Below are 17936 nucleotides of genomic sequence, written 5' to 3' on the forward strand. Positions count from 1 at the left end.
TGTATGACTTAGTCCACATTGCAGCCGGCTTGTGGGAGGCAAGAAACAGTGTCCGTGACAGGGGAGGGTTGAATTGGATGATACGAAATTGGGATGGGAGGAAATATAGAAAATGGGAGAAAAAGTGGATAAAAAAAAAAAAAAAAACACATTGTACACCTTATTACACACAGTTCATTCAGTGCTTCTCTCTCTTTCAACTCTTATGTGTGTATGTTGTCAAGGAGGTTTAATAAGAACCGAGTGCCACACAAACATGCAGACAGTTTAATTTTCATCACTGTTCATTGTAACATTAGCAGGGTTTTTCCCCCCAACTCGTTCCAAAATGAAGGATTTATTTTTGTCAAATCAGTTGTGCAATAGTCACTTTTGGTGAGTTGTTTCTATACAATTCACTTATGACATTTAGGTATGACACAGGACTACACAAGCATTTATGGGTTACTGAATTCTGAACTCTGCACTGTTATAATCACTAAGCCATTGTAAGACCTCACCTGTGTCCCTGTATCACTTGTCTCTGCTGCCCTTTGATTAAAAAACTTCCATGTCCATTTTCCTTTTTTTTCTGGCATATTTCAGTTAGTCACCTATACTAGTAAAAGTCACCTAGTAAAAGTGAGATAATTGACTATATCAAAACATGCTAGGGCTGTACCGAATAGTTCAAAGCTTCGTTCATAATGTTGACATTCCGGGGCGGTCAGGTGGCGTAGCGGAGATTGCGTTCGTCACCGACACCGGAGACGCTAGGATTCGCCTGTTCGAATCCAGCTCACAGCTCCGGGGTTGTCACCAGCTTGGCTGGCCGTTCACACTAATACAATTGGCTGTATCAGAGGGTGGGAGAAGCTGGCGGGGTGGGTCCGGGTCGTTGTAAACAGCGACTCCTACAGTTCGGTCGGGGCGCCTGCTCAGCGCGGATAGGATCTAAGGGGGATAGTGTGATCCTTCCACATGTTACACCCTCTCAGTGAGAGTCCGCGCTGCCAGGTGAAAAGAAACGGTTGATTGGCTGGACGTGTGTCGGAGGAAGCACGTGGTAGCCTCCACTCTCCCAGACCGACTGTGGGGGGTAAGTGCGCAGCGACCAGGAAGGGACTGGGAATTGGCATAACGACTAACATTGAGATGGGAAAAAATCGGAGGAAAAAGGAGGGGGAAAAAGATCAATAAAAAATAAAATAATAATGTTGACATTCGAATTCTAAATCAACATTAAAAAATGTAACTATAATTTTTATTTTATTTGCCAAGGTGAGTGCCATACCAAAACGACGCCCCTGCCCTCCTCCCAGCCTCTCTCTCTCTCCCTCCTCCCAGCCTTACTCTCTCTCTCCCTCCTCCCAGCCTCTCTCTCTCTCCCTCCTCCCAGCCTTACTCTCTCTCTCCCTCCTCCCAGCCTTACTCTCTCTCCCTCCTCCCAGCCTCTCTCTCTCTCTCCCTCCTCCCAGCCTCACTCTCTCTCCCTCCTCCCAGCCTCTCTCTCTCTCCCTCCTCCCAGCCTCACTCTCTCTCTCCCTCCCTCCCTCCTAGCCTCTCTCTCTCTCTCCCTCCTCCCAGCCTCACTCTCTCTCCTCCCTCCCAGCCTCACTCTCTCTCTCTCTCTCTCTCTCTCTCTCTCTCTCTTTCTCCCTCCCAGCCTCACTCTCTCTCTCTCCCTCCCTCCCAGCCTCACTGTCTCTCTCTCTCTCCCTCCCAGCCTCACTCTCTCCCTCCCTCCCAGCCTCACTCTCTCGCTCTCTCTCCCTCCCAGCCTCACTCTCTCTCTCTCTCTCTCCCTCCCAGCCTCACTGTCCATCTCTCTCTCCCTCCCAGCCTCTCTCTCTCTCTCCCTCCCTCCCAGCCTCTCTCTCTCTCTCCCTCCCTCCCAGCCTCACTCTCTCTCTCTCCCTCCCAGCCTCACTCTCTCTCTCTCCCTCCCAGCCTCACTCTCTCTCTCTCCCTCCCTCCCAGCCTCACTCTCTCTCTCTCTCTCTCTCTCTCTCTTTCTCCCTCCCAGCCTCACTGTCTCTCTCTCCCTCCCTCCCAGCCTCACTGTCTCTCTCTCTCTCCCTCCCAGCCTCACTCTCTCTCTCTCCCTCCCAGCCTCACTCTCTCTCTCTCCCTCCCAGCCTCACTCTCTCTCTCTCCCTCCCTCCCAGCCTCACTCTCTCTCTCTCTCTCTCCCTCCCAGCCTCACTGTCCATCTCTCTCTCCCTCCCAGCCTCTCTCTCTCTCTCCCTCCCTCCCAGCCTCACTGTCTCTCTCTCTCTCTCTCCCTCCCAGCCTCACTGTCCATCTCTCCCTCCCTCCCAGCCTCACTCTCTCTCTCTCCCTCCCTCCCAGCCTCACTGTCTCTCTCTCCCTCCCAGCCTCTCTCTCTCCCTCCCAGCCTCACTCTCTCTCTCTCCCTCCCTCCCAGCCTCACTGTCTCCCTCTCTCTCTCTGTCCCAGGTGGTTGATAAATGCCTAGCGGATGGCGCAGATGAATACCTGCAGATCCTCAGCCTTTGTTCCGTCATCATGCAACAGGCCTCGCAGAACAACTAGCCCTCTGGACTCTGGACCAGCAGCAACACGGCACCTCAGCTACCAGGGACTGTGTTCTCTACAACAAGGATGGCTTGGCTCACGTTTCCCAACCACATTTTTGATGACTGCTCCTCGATCTCCTGCCTGGCGTCGGATAAACGGACATGTCACCGTTCTTCTTGTGCACACATCTGATCTTGTTTTGTTGTTTGGTACTTTTGGACTATAATAAAACAAAACATGTGTACGTTTAGCGTTGTTCTCCATCATTGCTCCAGGGTTCACACAAGGTCCTTGAAGTGCTTGATTTTTGAAAAAAGAAAAGTCGAGGCCTGGAATGCCTTGAAAACAGCCAATTTAAAAAGTCATTGAAATTCAAATCAACCATGCATTGAACGTTTTGTTCATCGGGGAGCTCCCGTAGCTCACCGCGTACCTCGGCGCTATTTCTGCGTCGGGGACAACCGTGCTCGTCACGGATCTGGGGTACACGAGTTCGATTCCCGGACCCGCCGTATTTCTCAGTGTCTTCCCCTACTCTACATCCCATTCAACCTGTTTCTGTCGGTCATGCTTGACCAGAAAAAGCGATAAACGCTAAAAAATAAAGTAAAAAAAATAAAGTTTTGTTCATCCATGATATTTCTTTTTTTATCTAAAGTGTAACTCATTGTCTGAAATTGGTTTGGATCAGATAAATGTAAAAAAAAAAAAAAGCATCTGCAACGTGGGCAGAGCTTCTGTAATGGGGGCAGAGCTTCTATAACGGGGCGGAGCTTCTTCTGTAATGGGGCGGAGCTTCTGTAATGGGCAGAGTTTCTTCTGTAACGTGGCCGGAGCTTCTTCCGTAACGGGGGTGGAGCTTCCGTAACGGGGGCGGGGCTTCTTCTGTAACGGGGCGGAGCTTCTTCTGTAACGGGGTGGAGCTTCTTTAACGGGGGTGTAGCTTCTGTAACAGGCGGAGCTTCTGTAACGGGGCGGAGCTTCTTCTCTAATGGGGTGGAGCTTCTTTAACGGGGTGGAGCTTCTGTAACGGGCGTAGCTTCTTCCGTAACGGGGGCGGAGCTTCTGTAACGGGGGCACAGCTTCTGTGACGGGGCGGAGCTTCTTCTGTAACTGGGGCGGAGCTTCTGTAACAGGGCAGAGCTTTTTCTAACAGGGCGGAGCTTCTGTAACGGGCAGAGCTTCTTCTGTGACGGGGCGGAGCTTCTGTAACGGGGGTGGGGCTTTTTTTTTGGTGCTTTCAGTCCAGAGAGAGAGAGGTTTGATGCTTTCAGTCCAGAGAGAGAGGTTTGGTGCTTTCAGTCCAGAGAGAGAGAGAGAGGTTTGATGCTTTCAGTCCAGAGAGAGAGAGGTTTGGTGCTTTCAGTCCAGAGAGAGAGAGGTTTGGTGCTTTCAGTCCAGAGAGAGAGAGGTTTGATGCTTTCAGTCCAGAGAGAGAGAGGTTTGGTGCTTTCAGTCCAGAGAGAGAGAGAGGTTTGGTGCTTTCAGTCCAGAGAGAGAGAGAGAGGTTTGATGCTTTCAGTCCAGAGAGAGAGAGAGGTTTGATGCTTTCAGTCCAGAGAGAGAGAGAGGTTTGATGCTTTCAGTCCAGAGAGAGAGAGAGGTTTGATGCTTTCAGTCCACAGAGAGAGAGAGAGGTTTGATGCTTTCAGTCCACAGAGAGAGAGGTTTGATGCTTTCAGTCCACAGAGAGAGAGGTTTGATGCTTTCAGTCCAGAGAGAGAGAGGTTTGATGCTTTCAGTCCACAGAGAGAGAGGTTTGATGCTTTCAGTCCAGAGAGAGAGAGGTTTGATGCTTTCAGTCCAGAGAGAGAGAGGTTTGATGCTTTCAGTCCACAGAGAGAGAGGTTTGATGCTTTCAGTCCAGAGAGAGAGAGGTTTGATGCTTTCAGTCCAGAGAGAGAGAGGTTTGATGCTTTCAGTCCAGAGAGAGAGAGGTTTGATGCTTTCAGTCCAGAGAGAGAGAGAGGTTTGATGCTTTCAGTCCAGAGAGAGAGAGAGGTTTGGTGCTTTCAGTCCACAGAGAGAGAGAGAGGTTTGATGCTTTCAGTCCAGAGAGAGAGAGGTTTGATGCTTTCAGTCCAGAGAGAGAGAGAGGTTTGGTGCTTTCAGTCCAGAGAGAGAGAGAGGTTTGATGCTTTCAGTCCAGAGAGAGAGAGAGGTTTGATGCTTTCAGTCCAGAGAGAGAGAGGTTTGATGCTTTCAGTCCAGAGAGAGAGAGAGGTTTGATGCTTTCAGTCCAGAGAGAGAGAGAGGTTTGATGCTTTCAGTCCAGAGAGAGAGAGGTTTGATGCTTTCAGTCCAGAGAGAGAGAGAGGTTTGATGCTTTCAGTCCAGAGAGAGAGAGAGGTTTGATGCTTTCAGTCCAGAGAGAGAGAGGTTTGATGCTTTCAGTCCACAGAGAGAGAGGTTTGATGCTTTCAGTCCAGAGAGAGAGAGGTTTGATGCTTTCAGTCCAGAGAGAGAGAGGTTTGATGCTTTCAGTCCAGAGAGAGAGAGGTTTGATGCTTTCAGTCCAGAGAGAGAGAGAGGTTTGGTGCTTTCAGTCCAGAGAGAGAGAGAGGTTTGATGTTTTCAGTCCAGAGAGAGAGAGGTTTGATGCTTTCAGTCCACAGAGAGAGAGGTTTGATGCTTTCAGTCCAGAGAGAGAGGTTTGATGCTTTCAGTCCAGAGAGAGAGAGGTTTGATGCTTTCAGTCCAGAGAGAGAGAGGTTTGATGCTTTCAGTCCAGAGAGAGAGAGGTTTGGTGCTTTCAGTCCAGAGAGAGAGAGAGGTTTGATGCTTTCAGTTCAGAGAGAGAGAGGTTTGATGCTTTCAGTCCAGAGAGAGAGAGGTTTGATGCTTTCAGTCCAGAGAGAGAGAGGTTTGATGCTTTCAGTCCAGAGAGAGAGAGAGAGGTTTGATGCTTTCAGTCCACAGAGAGAGAGAGAGGTTTGATGCTTTCAGTCCAGAGAGAGAGGTTTGATGCTTTCAGTCCAGAGAGAGAGAGAGGTTTGATGCTTTCAGTCCAGAGAGAGAGAGGTTTGATGCTTTGAGTCCAGAGAGAGAGGTTTGATGCTTTCAGTCCAGAGAGAGAGGTTTGATGCTTTCAGTCCAGAGAGAGAGAGGTTTGGTGCTTTCAGTCCAGAGAGAGAGAGGTTTGATGCTTTCAGTCCAGAGAGAGAGAGGTTGATGCTTTCAGTCCAGAGAGAGAGAGAGGTTTGATGCTTTCAGTCCAGAGAGAGAGAGAGGTTTGATGCTTTCAGTCCACAGAGAGAGAGAGAGGTTTGATGCTTTGAGTCCAGAGAGAGAGAGAGGTTTGGTGCTTTCAGTCCAGAGAGAGAGAGGTTTGATGCTTTCAGTCCAGAGAGAGAGAGGTTTGATGCTTTCAGTCCAGAGAGAGAGAGAGGTTTGATGCTTTCAGTCCAGAGAGAGAGAGAGGTTTGATGCTTTCAGTCCAAAGAGAGAGAGGTTTGATGCTTTCAGTCCAGAGAGAGAGAGAGGTTTGATGCTTGTAGTCCAGAGAGAGAGAGGTTTGATGCTTTCAGTCCAAAGAGAGAGAGAGGTTTGATGCTTTCAGTCCAAAGAGAGAGGTTTGATGCTTTGAGTCCAGAGAGAGAGAGAGGTTTGATGCTTGCAGTCCAGAGAGAGAGAGGTTTGATGCTTTCAGTCCAAAGAGAGAGAGAGGTTTGATGCTTTCAGTCCAAAGAGAGAGAGGTTTGATGCTTTCAGTCCAGAGAGAGAGAGGTTTGATGCTTTCAGTCCAGAGAGAGAGAGGTTTGATGCTTTGAGTCCAGAGAGAGAGAGAGAGGTTTGATGCTTTCAGTCCAGAGAGAGAGAGAGGTTTGATGCTTTCAGTCCAGAGAGAGAGAGAGGTTTGATGCTTTCAGTCCAGAGAGAGAGAGGTTTGATGCTTTCAGTCCACAGAGAGAGAGAGGTTTGGTGCTTTCAGTCGAGAGAGAGAGAGAGGTTTGATGCTTTCAGTCCAGAGAGAGAGAGAGGTTTGATGCTTTGAGTCCAGAGAGAGAGAGGTTTGATGCTTTCAGTCCAGAGAGAGAGGTTTGATGCTTTCAGTCCAGAGAGAGAGGTTTGATTCTTTGAGTCCAGAGAGAGAGAGAGGTTTGATGCTTTGAGTCCAGAGAGAGAGAGGTTTGATGCTTTCAGTCCAGAGAGAGAGGTTTGATGCTTTCAGTCCAGAGAGAGAGAGGTTTGATGCTTTCAGTCCAGAGAGAGAGGTTTGGTGCTTTCAGTCCAGAGAGAGAGAGAGGTTTGATGCTTTCAGTCCAGAGAGAGAGAGGTTTGATGCTTTCAGTCCAGAGAGAGAGAGAGGTTTGATGCTTTCAGTCCAGAGAGAGAGAGAGGTTTGATGCTTTCAGTCCAGAGAGAGAGAGGTTTGATGCTTTCAGTCCAGAGAGAGAGAGAGGTTTGATGCTTTCAGTCCAGAGAGAGAGAGGTTTGATGCTTTCAGTCCAGAGAGAGAGGTTTGATGCTTTGAGTCCAGAGAGAGAGGTTTGATGCTTTCAGTCCAGAGAGAGAGCTTTGATGCTTTGAGTCCAGAGAGAGAGGTTTGATGCTTTCAGTCCAGAGAGAGAGGTTTGATGCTTTGAGTCCAGAGAGAGAGGTTTGATGCTTTCAGTCCAGAGAGAGAGAGGTTTGATGCTTTCAGTCCAGAGAGAGAGGTTTGATGCTTTCAGTCCAGAGAGAGAGGTTTGATGCTTTGAGTCCAGAGAGAGAGGTTTGATGCTTTCAGTCCAGAGAGAGAGAGGTTTGATGCTTTCAGTCCAGAGAGGGAGAGGTTTGGTGCTTTCAGTCCAGAGAGAGAGAGAGGTTTGATGCTTTCAGTCCAGAGAGAGAGAGGTTTGATGCTTTCAGTCCACAGAGAGAGAGGTTTGATGCTTTCAGTCCACAGAGAGAGAGAGGTTTTGTGCTTTCAGTCCACAGAGAGAGAGAGAGGTTTGGTGCTTTCAGTCCACAGAGAGAGAGAGAGGTTTGGTGCTTGCAGTCCACAGAGAGAGAGGGAGGTTTGATGCTTTCAGTCCAGAGAGAGAGAGAGGTTTGATGCTTTCAGTCCAGAGAGAGAGAGGTTTGATGCTTTGAGTCCAGAGAGAGAGAGAGGTTTGATGCTTTCAGTCCAGAGAGAGAGAGAGGTTTGATGCTTTCAGTCCACAGAGAGAGAGAGGTTTGATGCTTTCAGTCCACAGAGAGAGAGAGGTTTGATGCTTTCAGTCCACAGAGAGAGAGGTTTGATGCTTTCAGTCCACAGAGAGAGAGAGGTTTGATGCTTTCAGTCCAGAGAGAGAGAGAGAGGTTTGAGAAGTTGTTTGTCATTCTTTGGCTTAAACCCACAGCAGCCAGAATGGTAGCGTCTCTCCATGTGTGGTCATGGTGGAAGTTGGTCTTGACGGGAAGGAAAATAACACCCTCCCCAAAGTGGCTATAGTGGTCCCTGCCATCACCACCATAGATATATAGAACACTAGATAGCTTACCAGCGCTGCCGGCCAATGGAGAGCGACGTCACTGAACCGCCGCCATCTTGCCCAGGTCAGCCTTGAGTGAGAGTGAGTGAGCTGCACAGACAAAAATACTCATAACTCGCTGAAATATTGACTGATTTACAAACGGTTTGGTTTATTACAAGCTTTTTTTTTTTTTTTTTTTATGTTTTTATTTTCAATTTTCCAACATAGAACAAGACATCAAAATACAATACCATTAATAATAATAGTAACACTAACAACAATAATAACAGCACAAGACAGGCAAACAAGAAAGTAAAACAATAAAAATTAAATAAAAATAAGTGTGGCTCTTATGTGTGTGCATTATCTGTGTGCTATATATATGTATGTTCTACCTACCCATGTGTGTGTGTGCCTTACCTATGTACGTGTTTTATGTGTGAATGTTTGATATACCTATGTAATTTGCGCTTGCATGTTGCATGTGTGTGAGTGACGTGTGTTCTATGTGTGTGCATGCGTATATGTGTGGTGTGAGCGTGTGCATGTGTCCGTGTATATGTAAGCACCTTCGCATCAGTTACGGTTCCCTCTGCAACAATGTCATTACAATCAGACAAAACAAGGCAGCATTGGTCCATTGGGAGGTTACTGGTAATGGGGAAATCCGGCGAGTACAGTGGTGGATAGCGCAGGTCCAATATGTGACAGATAAGGAGGCCCAGTAAAAGGCAGAGGGGATCCAGCTCGATGGGGGTGTGAAATATGTCAGATAGTTCCTCTACGATGTCGAACCAATGGCTCTGAAGCTTTACACAGGTCCAAAAGCAGTGGACGTGGTTTCCAGTCTCTATCTTACATTTAAAGCAAAGTGGGGACGTATTGGGATCCATTTTACTCTTAAGGGCGGGGGTAATATGAATGCGGTGCAAGATTCTAACTTGAATAGCCTTGGTGCGGTTGCAAACAGATTTTTTTTGCGTAGGTCCATGCATCCTGCCAGTCTGCATCTGTGATCTCTGTGTCCAGGTCTTTTTCCCAGGACTGTTTAGTAACAAAGGAAGGTGAATTAAGGTTCAGAGTACTATAGAAGATAGATATTTGTTTTTTGGAGATCTGCAAGGAGAGGGCTTTCTCCACCTGCGAGGTGGAGCTGTTAGTTAAAAGTGAGGTGTCCTTGGTGATAAACTGCCTAATTTGTAGGTATCTAAAAAATTCCGCTTTCAATAGGCCATACCGCTGCTGCAGCTGTGTAAAGGACATTAGGGTCTGGCCATCAAACAGGTGGCCAAGATCAGTTATGCCCTGCTTATGCCAGGTCTTGAAGCCGCCGGCAATTTGGTCTGGCTTAAAGTCAGGATTGCCTACGATCGGGGTAAGAGGAGAGGTCAGCTTGGCTCGGCCCTCCACCTTACGGACAGTCTTCCAGGCCTTGACGGAACATAGTGTGATGGGGTTGGAGCATATTTTCCTAACAGACTTAAAGTCTTTGATAAATAGTAGGTTCCACAGGGGGGACTTAGATTGCGAGGATTCAATGTCCAGCCAGATTGACAGTGGGTCTGATCTGAACCAGCCGACCAGTACCCTAAGGTGTGCTGCTAGTTGGTAATGTCTGATATTAGGTAGGTCTAGACCCCCATCTTCACTATCCATCTGTAATTTGGCCATTTTCAGACGCGGTTTCTTCCCATTCCAAATGAATGAGCTTAGCCAGCCTTCTAGCACCTTGATAACCTTGTTTGTCAGCAGCACTGGGATCATGAGGGTATAATAGTCTGGGGAGTACGTTCATTTTGACGAGGGCTATCCTACCCAGCCAGGAGATCGGTAAAGGGGCCCATCTAACTAAGTCTGCCCTTATGGTGTCTAAGAGGGGGGGGAAGTTGGCCTTAAACAATGTATCATAGGTGGGTGTCACAAATACTCCTAGGTAAACAAAGCCGGAGGGCGACCAGCGAAATGGGAAGGGCTCGGGCAGGATCGGAATGGATTTAAGTGTCCCAAGTGGCATTGCTTCGGATTTGGAAAAGTTCATTTTGTACCCCGATAAGGTTCCAAATGTGGAAATCATGCGGGTTAGACATGGAATTGAAGAGTCAGGTTTAGATATAAAGATCAGTACGTCGTCCGCGTAAAGAGTGATTTTGTGTTCCCTCTCGCCCACTCTGAGATCTCGACTGACTGCCTTACGGCCTGTGGTTCTATGGCCATGTCAAATAGTAAAGGGCTAAGAGGATCCCCCTGGGGGTTCCCCCGTTGTAGAGGCAAGTTGTTAGACCTAAGTCCGTTAGTCAGGGCCGCCGACATCCGGGAGTTGTAAAGAACCTTGACCCAGTCAATAAAAGTGTCTCCTAAGCCAAATTCAGCGAGGGTTAGAAAAAAATACGGCCATTCTACACGGTCGAATGCCTTCTCCGCGTCGAGAGACAGAACCACCGCGGGGTGTTCTGTCTCACGAGTCATTTGGATGATATTAAGGAGCCGTCTCATGTTGTCGGTAGAGTTCCTACCCTTAACACTTTCAGAGCCGGCCGTGTTTTCCTTTTTACCCCCTTGAATGCCCACATCCACTCCAATGTTCAAGTCAAGTCAAGTCAAGAGTTTTATTTGTCACGGCATACGGATATACAATGAAATGCGGGTGGTCTTGCCCGCAACGATGTGCAATTGGTACAACATATAACATATAATGGAATCCAATACAAAAAAAAATTGCAATAAAATTGTGCAATAACAGGTAACAGTTGACAGTTAACAGTAGTAGTAATAGTAGTGCAATACACTGTTACTGTTGCTAATACTAATTTAAAGTGGCCTTTCCTTTTGGCAATAAGTGAGGGTGCGTGCGGCCTGAGTGTGTGCCCGCTCATGCTAAAGTGTTACAGTGGTACTCAATGTTCATTGTTCAGGACTCTGATGGCCTGGGGGAAGAAGCTGAGCCTAAGCCGCTCTGTCCTAGTAGCTGGGGTTCGCAGGCGTCTGCCTGACCTCAGCAGCTGGAACAGGCTGTTATTGGGGTGGTGAGGGTCTTTCATTATCCTGCAGGCTCTGGATTTGCACCTCTTGTTGTATAGAACCTGCAGGGGAGGTAGTGCAATACCCGTGGTACGCTCGGCTGAGCGCACCACTCTCTGTAGGGCCTTCTTGTCTTGTGCCGTGCTGTTTCCATACCAGGCAGTGATGTTTCCGGTCAAGATGCTCTCTACAGCTCCTGAGTAGAAGGACTGGAGTATCTTCCCCGATACTCTGAACTTCCTTAACTGTCTCAGGTGGTAGAGGCGCTGTTTCGCCTTCTTTACTACTGTGTCTATGTGTGTTGACCATGTCAGATCCTCTGAGATGTGGACCCCCAGGTACTTAAAGCTGCTCACCCTGTCCACGGTAGCCCCATTAATCATCAGTGGTGTGTGTGTCTCCTGCTGTCCTCTCCTATAATCCACGATCAGCTCCTTGGTTTTACCAATGTTCAGGAGCAGGCTGTTGTCCTGGCACCAGCGTTCCAGTACCTCAACCTCCTCCCGGTAGGCCTTCTCGTCGTTGTCCGAGATCAGCCCCACCACCACCGTGTCGTCGGCGAACTTCACTATGGAGTTGGAGCTGAACTTGGCCACACAGTCGTGTGTGTAGAGTGAGTACAGCAGGGGGCTTAGAACACAGCCCTGGGGGGACCCGATGCTCAGGGTGATGGTGTTGGAGGTCTGACCCCCCACCCTGACCGCCTGGGGTCTTTCACTCAGAAAGTCCAGTACCCAGGCGCTCAGGGCGGAGCTCAGACCCAGCTCGATCAGCTTGTCCACCAGTCTGGTGGGGACTATGGTGTTGAACGCTGAGCTGTAGTCAATGAACAACAGTCTTACATAGCCCCCCTTCTGACGGTCAAGGTGGGAGAGGGTGCTGTGCAGTACCTGGGAGACCGCGTCGTCAGTGGACCTGTTTGTCCTGTATGCAAATTGCATAGGGTCCATATCACTGGGGAGGGAGGCACAAATGTGGTCCTTGACCAGCCTCTCAAAACATTTCATGACCACAGAGGTGAGTGCCACCGGTCTGTAGTCATTTGGACATGTTGGGGAGGGTTTCTTCGGTACAGGGATGATGGTAGACATCTTGAAGCAGGCAGGGACCACCGACTCCGCCAGGGATTGATTGAATATGGCGGTGAACACAGGGGCTAGCTGGTTGGCACAGGACTTAAGTATGCGTCCTGTTATTCCATCTGGGCCAGCAGCCTTCCTGGTGTTCACCTGCCTAAATGCTCTTCTCACACTGTGTACCGTCAATGAGAGAGCGTCCCCGCCCCCCCGCGGATGCCCCCCCCCCCCCTCCACAACAGCCGGCGCACCAGTGACGTCACTAGCCGTTGGGCTAGCAGTGCCACTGTTTGCACCAAACCGAGCGTAAAAGGTGTTGAGCTTGTCCGCAAGGGAGGCGTCGTCGCTCCCCATTGAGGGGGCGCTGACTTTGTAGTCAGTTATAGCCCTCAGTCCTTGCCATAATCCTCTTGTGTCATTCTGTGCCATTTGTGCCTCCATCTTGTCGGCATACGTCCTCTTAGCAAGTTTGACAGCCTTGCGCAGAGTGTAGACTGTTGTCTTGTACTCTTCCATGTTTCCTGACTCTCTGCCCCGGTTATAAGCAGTGGTGCGAGAGTTCAGGGCTGCTCTGATGGTACTGTCCACCCATGGTTTCTGGTTTGGGAACACCCTCGCCTTCTTTGTGGGGACGATAGTATCAGCCAGTGTTGTTATGAATGACACTACAGCGTCTGTGAAATCGCTGACGTCACTATTACTCCTCCTGAACATTCCCCAGTCGGCGTCATCCAGTGCGTCTTGAAACGTGGCCTCTGATTGGTCGTCCAATTTTTTTACCTCACGTGACACGACGGCGTCACGTGATCTCTGTTTATACGCTGGGACCAAGAAGATGGCGGCGTGATCCGATGTGTTTGTTGCTCCCGCTAATGGTGGAGCCGGTACAGCCTTGTATCCGGCTCTAAACGGGGTGTAGCAGTGGTCGAGTGTATTTCCTCCCCTTGTGGAGCAGACGATGTGCTGGAAGAAAGACGGCATGACTTTCTTCAGATTTGCCTGATTGAAATCCCCGGCTATGATCATGGCTGCGTCCGGATGCTTGATCTGGTGCGCGTTCAGATGGTCGTGTAGTTCCCCTAGCGCCCTGCCGACATTCGCCTGGGGATGGATGTACACTGCCGTCATTATCACTGCAGTGAATTCGCGCGGCAGATGGAAGGGGCGACATTGGATTGTGATGTGTTCCATGTCGGGAGAGCATGAACGGGAGAGTATCTTCACTTCCCCGGGGCTAGTCCAGCCGTTGTTGGTCATAAGGCATAGCCCCCCGCCGATGCTCTTCCCGGAGGCTTCTGTACGATCCGCTCTGAAGATGGTGAAGGAGTCGGAGGGAGAGATGCTGTGATCGGGAGTCACTGGTTTCATGTTAACGTTAATATCGCCTAATCTATGTTTTAAATTATGGCTATGTGTCTAATCTGCCCGTCGCATTATCAATGACCTATTTCCAGTCAACATTGTCGAAGCAGATTGTTTTTTTATCGGTTCATTTCCGTTTCATAGCATTTAGAAAACCCCTCGTTTTCACGGAGAAAAAAGATGTTTCCATGATAATCGCCTTTTACTGGAATAATAGAACGTTGTATTTATGAATCGTTTTCAAATAAACGCTAGATCAGGGGTGGCCAACCCACATGCGGCTCTTTGCCCATCAATGTGCGGCTCTTCCATCCATAAAATTTTTTTAAAAAAAATTAAAAAAAATATTTTTTTTAAATTCTTTTACTTTTTTTTTTTTACTTTTTTTTTTTTTATGTCACTCATTCCATAAGGACGTAGAATAAACATTTACAATTTTTTTTTAAATGGTCCATTTGCATGTTCTTGGTATCTGAATCTAGGGACATATATGGATCAGTGTCAGAAATAGTGTCTGTTACTAGGCTTGAGTAAATTGTAATGAACCAAAGGAGAATATCAATTCTATTTAAAAAAAAAATTATCTTTGACTGTGAATAACACCATGCTAAAATTGACCAGACCTGAAAAATCTAAGCAAATGAATAAAGGGAAGATGATTAAACAGAAGGTTTTGTAGATACAGTACTGAATTCTGCCATCTTTTTTATAATGTAAATTTCTCCACCATTTCTCATCATATTGCAACACCGTTTTTTGCAAGACGTTCACAGAAAGGTAGAGAAACTAACTGCGTTCCGTTTTATGGCAATAACGTTCAGGTTTGTGGGAGATAATCCCAAAAAATAAGAGAAAAAAAAAGTAAATTCAGAAGTCAGATGATTGACAGGGGCTGGTGTGAGCTGGGTAGGGTAGTTTTTCTAAATTTGAAAGCCCTGAGTCTCTTCCTTCAAAAGACTACACTCACTTTTGGATGTGCCACTTCCTCCTGTCAATATGCGCCGGTTTCCGACTCAATGCCCTGAGATTTCTATAATCTTATATTTCACTAATAACAGTTAAAATAATTGGTAAACAAACGTAATGCTGAAAATATACACTTTTACTGTATCTCTCGGGCTTAAGAGGTTAACCCTGTGAGGCCCAAATTAAAAAGACATTAGCAACTTCAGAGGCCAGAGGGTGGGACATATAAACACATTTACTATCAAATAGCATTGTGAGGCTGAACAACAGGACCAATTGACTATACATGTGCTTAAAGGGGATCTATCTTATAAATGGCCTTTTTCAGTGTTTACCATTGTTTCTTAGCTATGTGGACTTATATTAATAGGATCTATGTCTCTAATTCTCATATTGGCGCATTCTTCCAATTCTCCTCTCACAATATTCACCCTCACTGAACTGAGTCATCTGAAAATGTGCATATCTGTGATGTCAGAGATTTCTCAGCTGCATAATAATGTGGCAGTTGATGTGGCAGTTGGCACCAGGCCACACAGTAGTTGGAGCCCAGCCTCAAAACGGCTTAAGATCTTGAGTTAGAAAAATGCAGTTTTTAGTACTTGATTAGAAATACAAAACAATGCATTTTTTTGAAAAAAAAACCTAGGTGTTCCATAGACTCACAGGAATTGTGTAAAAGTGCCCAAATAGTGAAAGAAATAGTAAAACAGTTTCCCTTTAACATTTTTTAAATAAACATTATTTTTTTAAATGGCTAAAAGTGATTTTGTAATTTTGCAACCGTGGGTCTCACAGGGTACTTTTAACCCTGTGAGGCCCAAATAAAAAAGACATTAGCAACTTCAGAGGCCAGTGGGTGAGACCTATAAACACATGAAGGGTGCCGTGACTGAAAAAAAAGGTTGAGAAACGCTGGTATATGGTGTGGCTCTTTGTGGTACCACAGTAATTTTTGTGGCTCTTAGTCTCTGACTGGTTGGCCACCCCTGCGCTAGATTATCGATAGTATATGTGTACGCATGCATGCTCGTGGCGCGCGCTGAAAATCGCTTCTCCTATTTCTTGACGGCGCGCATAGTCAAACAGCCATATCACATAATCACATAAAAGCGTATATCCGTGAAAACGGGTCTGATTATCCTTAGACTGGTAACATAGATTCCTTACCTGAGATCAGATGGTATCCAAATGGATTATTCCAATTCCTGATCGCCATTCGAAAAAATCGCTCCTTTTATTGATCGACCGTGTATACTGTAAAACACATATTCCCCGCTGCTCTGAGAGTCCAGCATGAAGTTGGTAGACGCCGGCTGCGTGAGTGAGAAGTAAAATGTGGAGTGCAGGTTTTTTTTTCTCATTAATTTTCATTGAGTTCAATCCAAAAGGGTGAATTACCACCTGGGAGACGATAGGGGGCGCTTTTTTCACATCTGAGCGCCTGAGGTAGCTGAATTTCCAACGGTAGACTTGGTTGATGAAATATGATTTCAGATAAAAAAAAAAAGAGAACAAACAAATATTCTCGTGAGTGGGCATTCAACCCGCGGGGGGTAAACACGAGAAAACTTGTGGATGGCATTCAAAGTGTTAATAAAACCAGTCTGATCTTCATTAATAATAAAAGGGAGTACTTTTTCCAGGCGCATGGACAGGATCTTGGAGAGCAACTTTTGGTCCGAATTAAGTAGGGCTATAGGCCTATAGGAGGCGCACTTTTCAGGGCATTTACCCTTCTTAAGGAGAAGGCAAATATTAGCCTCCCGTAGGGACTGGGGTAATATCCCCACCTCAGAGGAGTGATTAAGCATTGCCAGCAGGGGATCCAAGAGAATATGACCGAATTCCTTATAGAACTCGCATCCGAAACCGTCCGGGCCCGGAGCCTTACCATATGGCATAGCCTTAAGGGCGCCCAGAGCTTCTTCCTTCGTAATTGGGGCGTTAAGGAGCAAGTTCTGATCTTTCGATACCTTAGGGAGGTGCAAGTCAGCGAAAAAAGCTTGCACGTCAGAGAGAGCACCGTCGGGTCGTTCGGTCCTATAGAGTTGGGCATAGAAAGAGGCAAACTCTTTATTAATAGTTTTGGTGTCAAAGGACCTGACCCCGTTGGAGTCCGAGATTGAGGCTATTACTTGGGTGTCAGCCCTTTTTTTTGCCAAGTTAGCTAGGCACCTGCTAGGCTTGTCACCGTGTTCGTACATTCTCTGTCTGGCAAATTTAAGAGAGTATTCAGCGTCCTGGATCAGAAGAGTGTTTAACGCAGTTCTGGTGGCCGTAAGCTCTATAAGCACAGCCGGGGCTGGGTTTGAAACATGTTGATTTTCAAGGTCGGCTAGTTTGGATTCAAGAAGTTTGCATTGTTCATTTTTCTTGCGTTTCTTGGATGATACGTAAGACAATCAGTCCGCGAGAAAAGACCTTGGATGTTTCCCAGAGCAGAGACGGGTTATCCGTAGAATGCAAGTTAATTGAGTAGAACATTTTAAATTCCGATTCGAAATAGGAGACAAACATATCATCTTTGAGGAGGTATGGGTTGAGGCGCCTCGACAGCGCCCTCTCTTCTGACAGGGAGTAGACCAGATATATAGGGGCGTGATCCGATAAAACGATACTTCCGATTGTGCAGGACGATACTAGAAAGAGCTTAGAGGAAGGGATGAAGAAATAGTCTATTCTACTGTTGCTCTTGTGTGGGCTGCTAAAAAAGGTGAACTTCAGTTCGGATGGGCAAAGGGTTCTCCAGACATCTGAGAATCCAGTGTCTTTGCATAGGGAAGTGAGCATCTTTGCTTGCCTAGAGGGGGGAGCCAGACTGGGTGGGAGTTTGTCAAGAGACGGTATAAGGTGACAGTTAAAGTCTCCGCCCACAAAAGCATTCTCAGAGGCCAGGCCATTAAATTCAGTAAATATTTTGGATAGAAAGTCAGGGGAGTAGCCTGGGGGACAGTATACATTCATAAATGTCATTTCTTTACCCTTAAGAACCCCTTTGATAATCACATAGCGACCTTGGCTATCCAAAGAGGAAGTTATGAGTCTAAAGGGGAGATTTTTATTGATCAATATGGCCACTCCCCTACTGAATGTAGAATAGTTTGTGGCGAAGACCTGTCCCACCCAACTCTTTTGGAGTTTAGCAGTGTCGTTGGGCCCCATATGGGTTTCTTGTAAAAAAAGCAATAGAGACATTCTCCCTCTTTAAAAAGGTCAGAATCGCCTTCCTCTTAGCGACTTTTACCTTCTAAATGGCTCCGAGAGAAAACATCCAGCCATGGGGATTGCAGCAATACACAGCGTGTCGAATCCGGGACGAAAGAGTTTACCCCCATCGGGCAGGTTTGATAGAAGATCGATGATCTTCTTATACCTGCTTCTTTCGGGAGACATTCCGCTGAACCCAGGACCCGGTCCAGTCACTCGGTACCAGGTGAGTCAACTCGGACTACAGACGCAAACAGTCTAATCTAAGTTTACGCAAAGACGTAAATCTAACCAACAACCCCACGGTCAAATCGCCTGCTAAATTAGCCAACCTAGCCAGGCT

The 17936-nt window shown here is 47.2% G+C and overlaps 1 protein-coding gene across 1 annotated transcript in view; it reads left to right on the plus strand.

Annotated features, from left to right (window-relative positions):
- Positions 1-3019, plus strand: part of rfc4 (replication factor C (activator 1) 4) — a 68673-nt gene extending 65654 nt beyond the window's left edge. The window contains exon 11 of the mRNA XM_084308720.1: positions 2440-3019. Within this exon, the coding sequence (XP_084164846.1) occupies positions 2440-2535 (96 nt within the window). The 3' untranslated portion in view covers positions 2536-3019. The remainder of the gene's footprint in view (positions 1-2439) is intronic.
- Positions 3020-17936: the final 14917 nt, after the last annotated feature.

The sequence above is a fragment of the Notolepis coatsorum genome, assembly GCF_963971535.1.
Source record: "Notolepis coatsorum genome assembly, chromosome: 2".
Taxonomy (NCBI): domain Eukaryota; kingdom Metazoa; phylum Chordata; class Actinopteri; order Aulopiformes; family Paralepididae; genus Notolepis; species Notolepis coatsorum.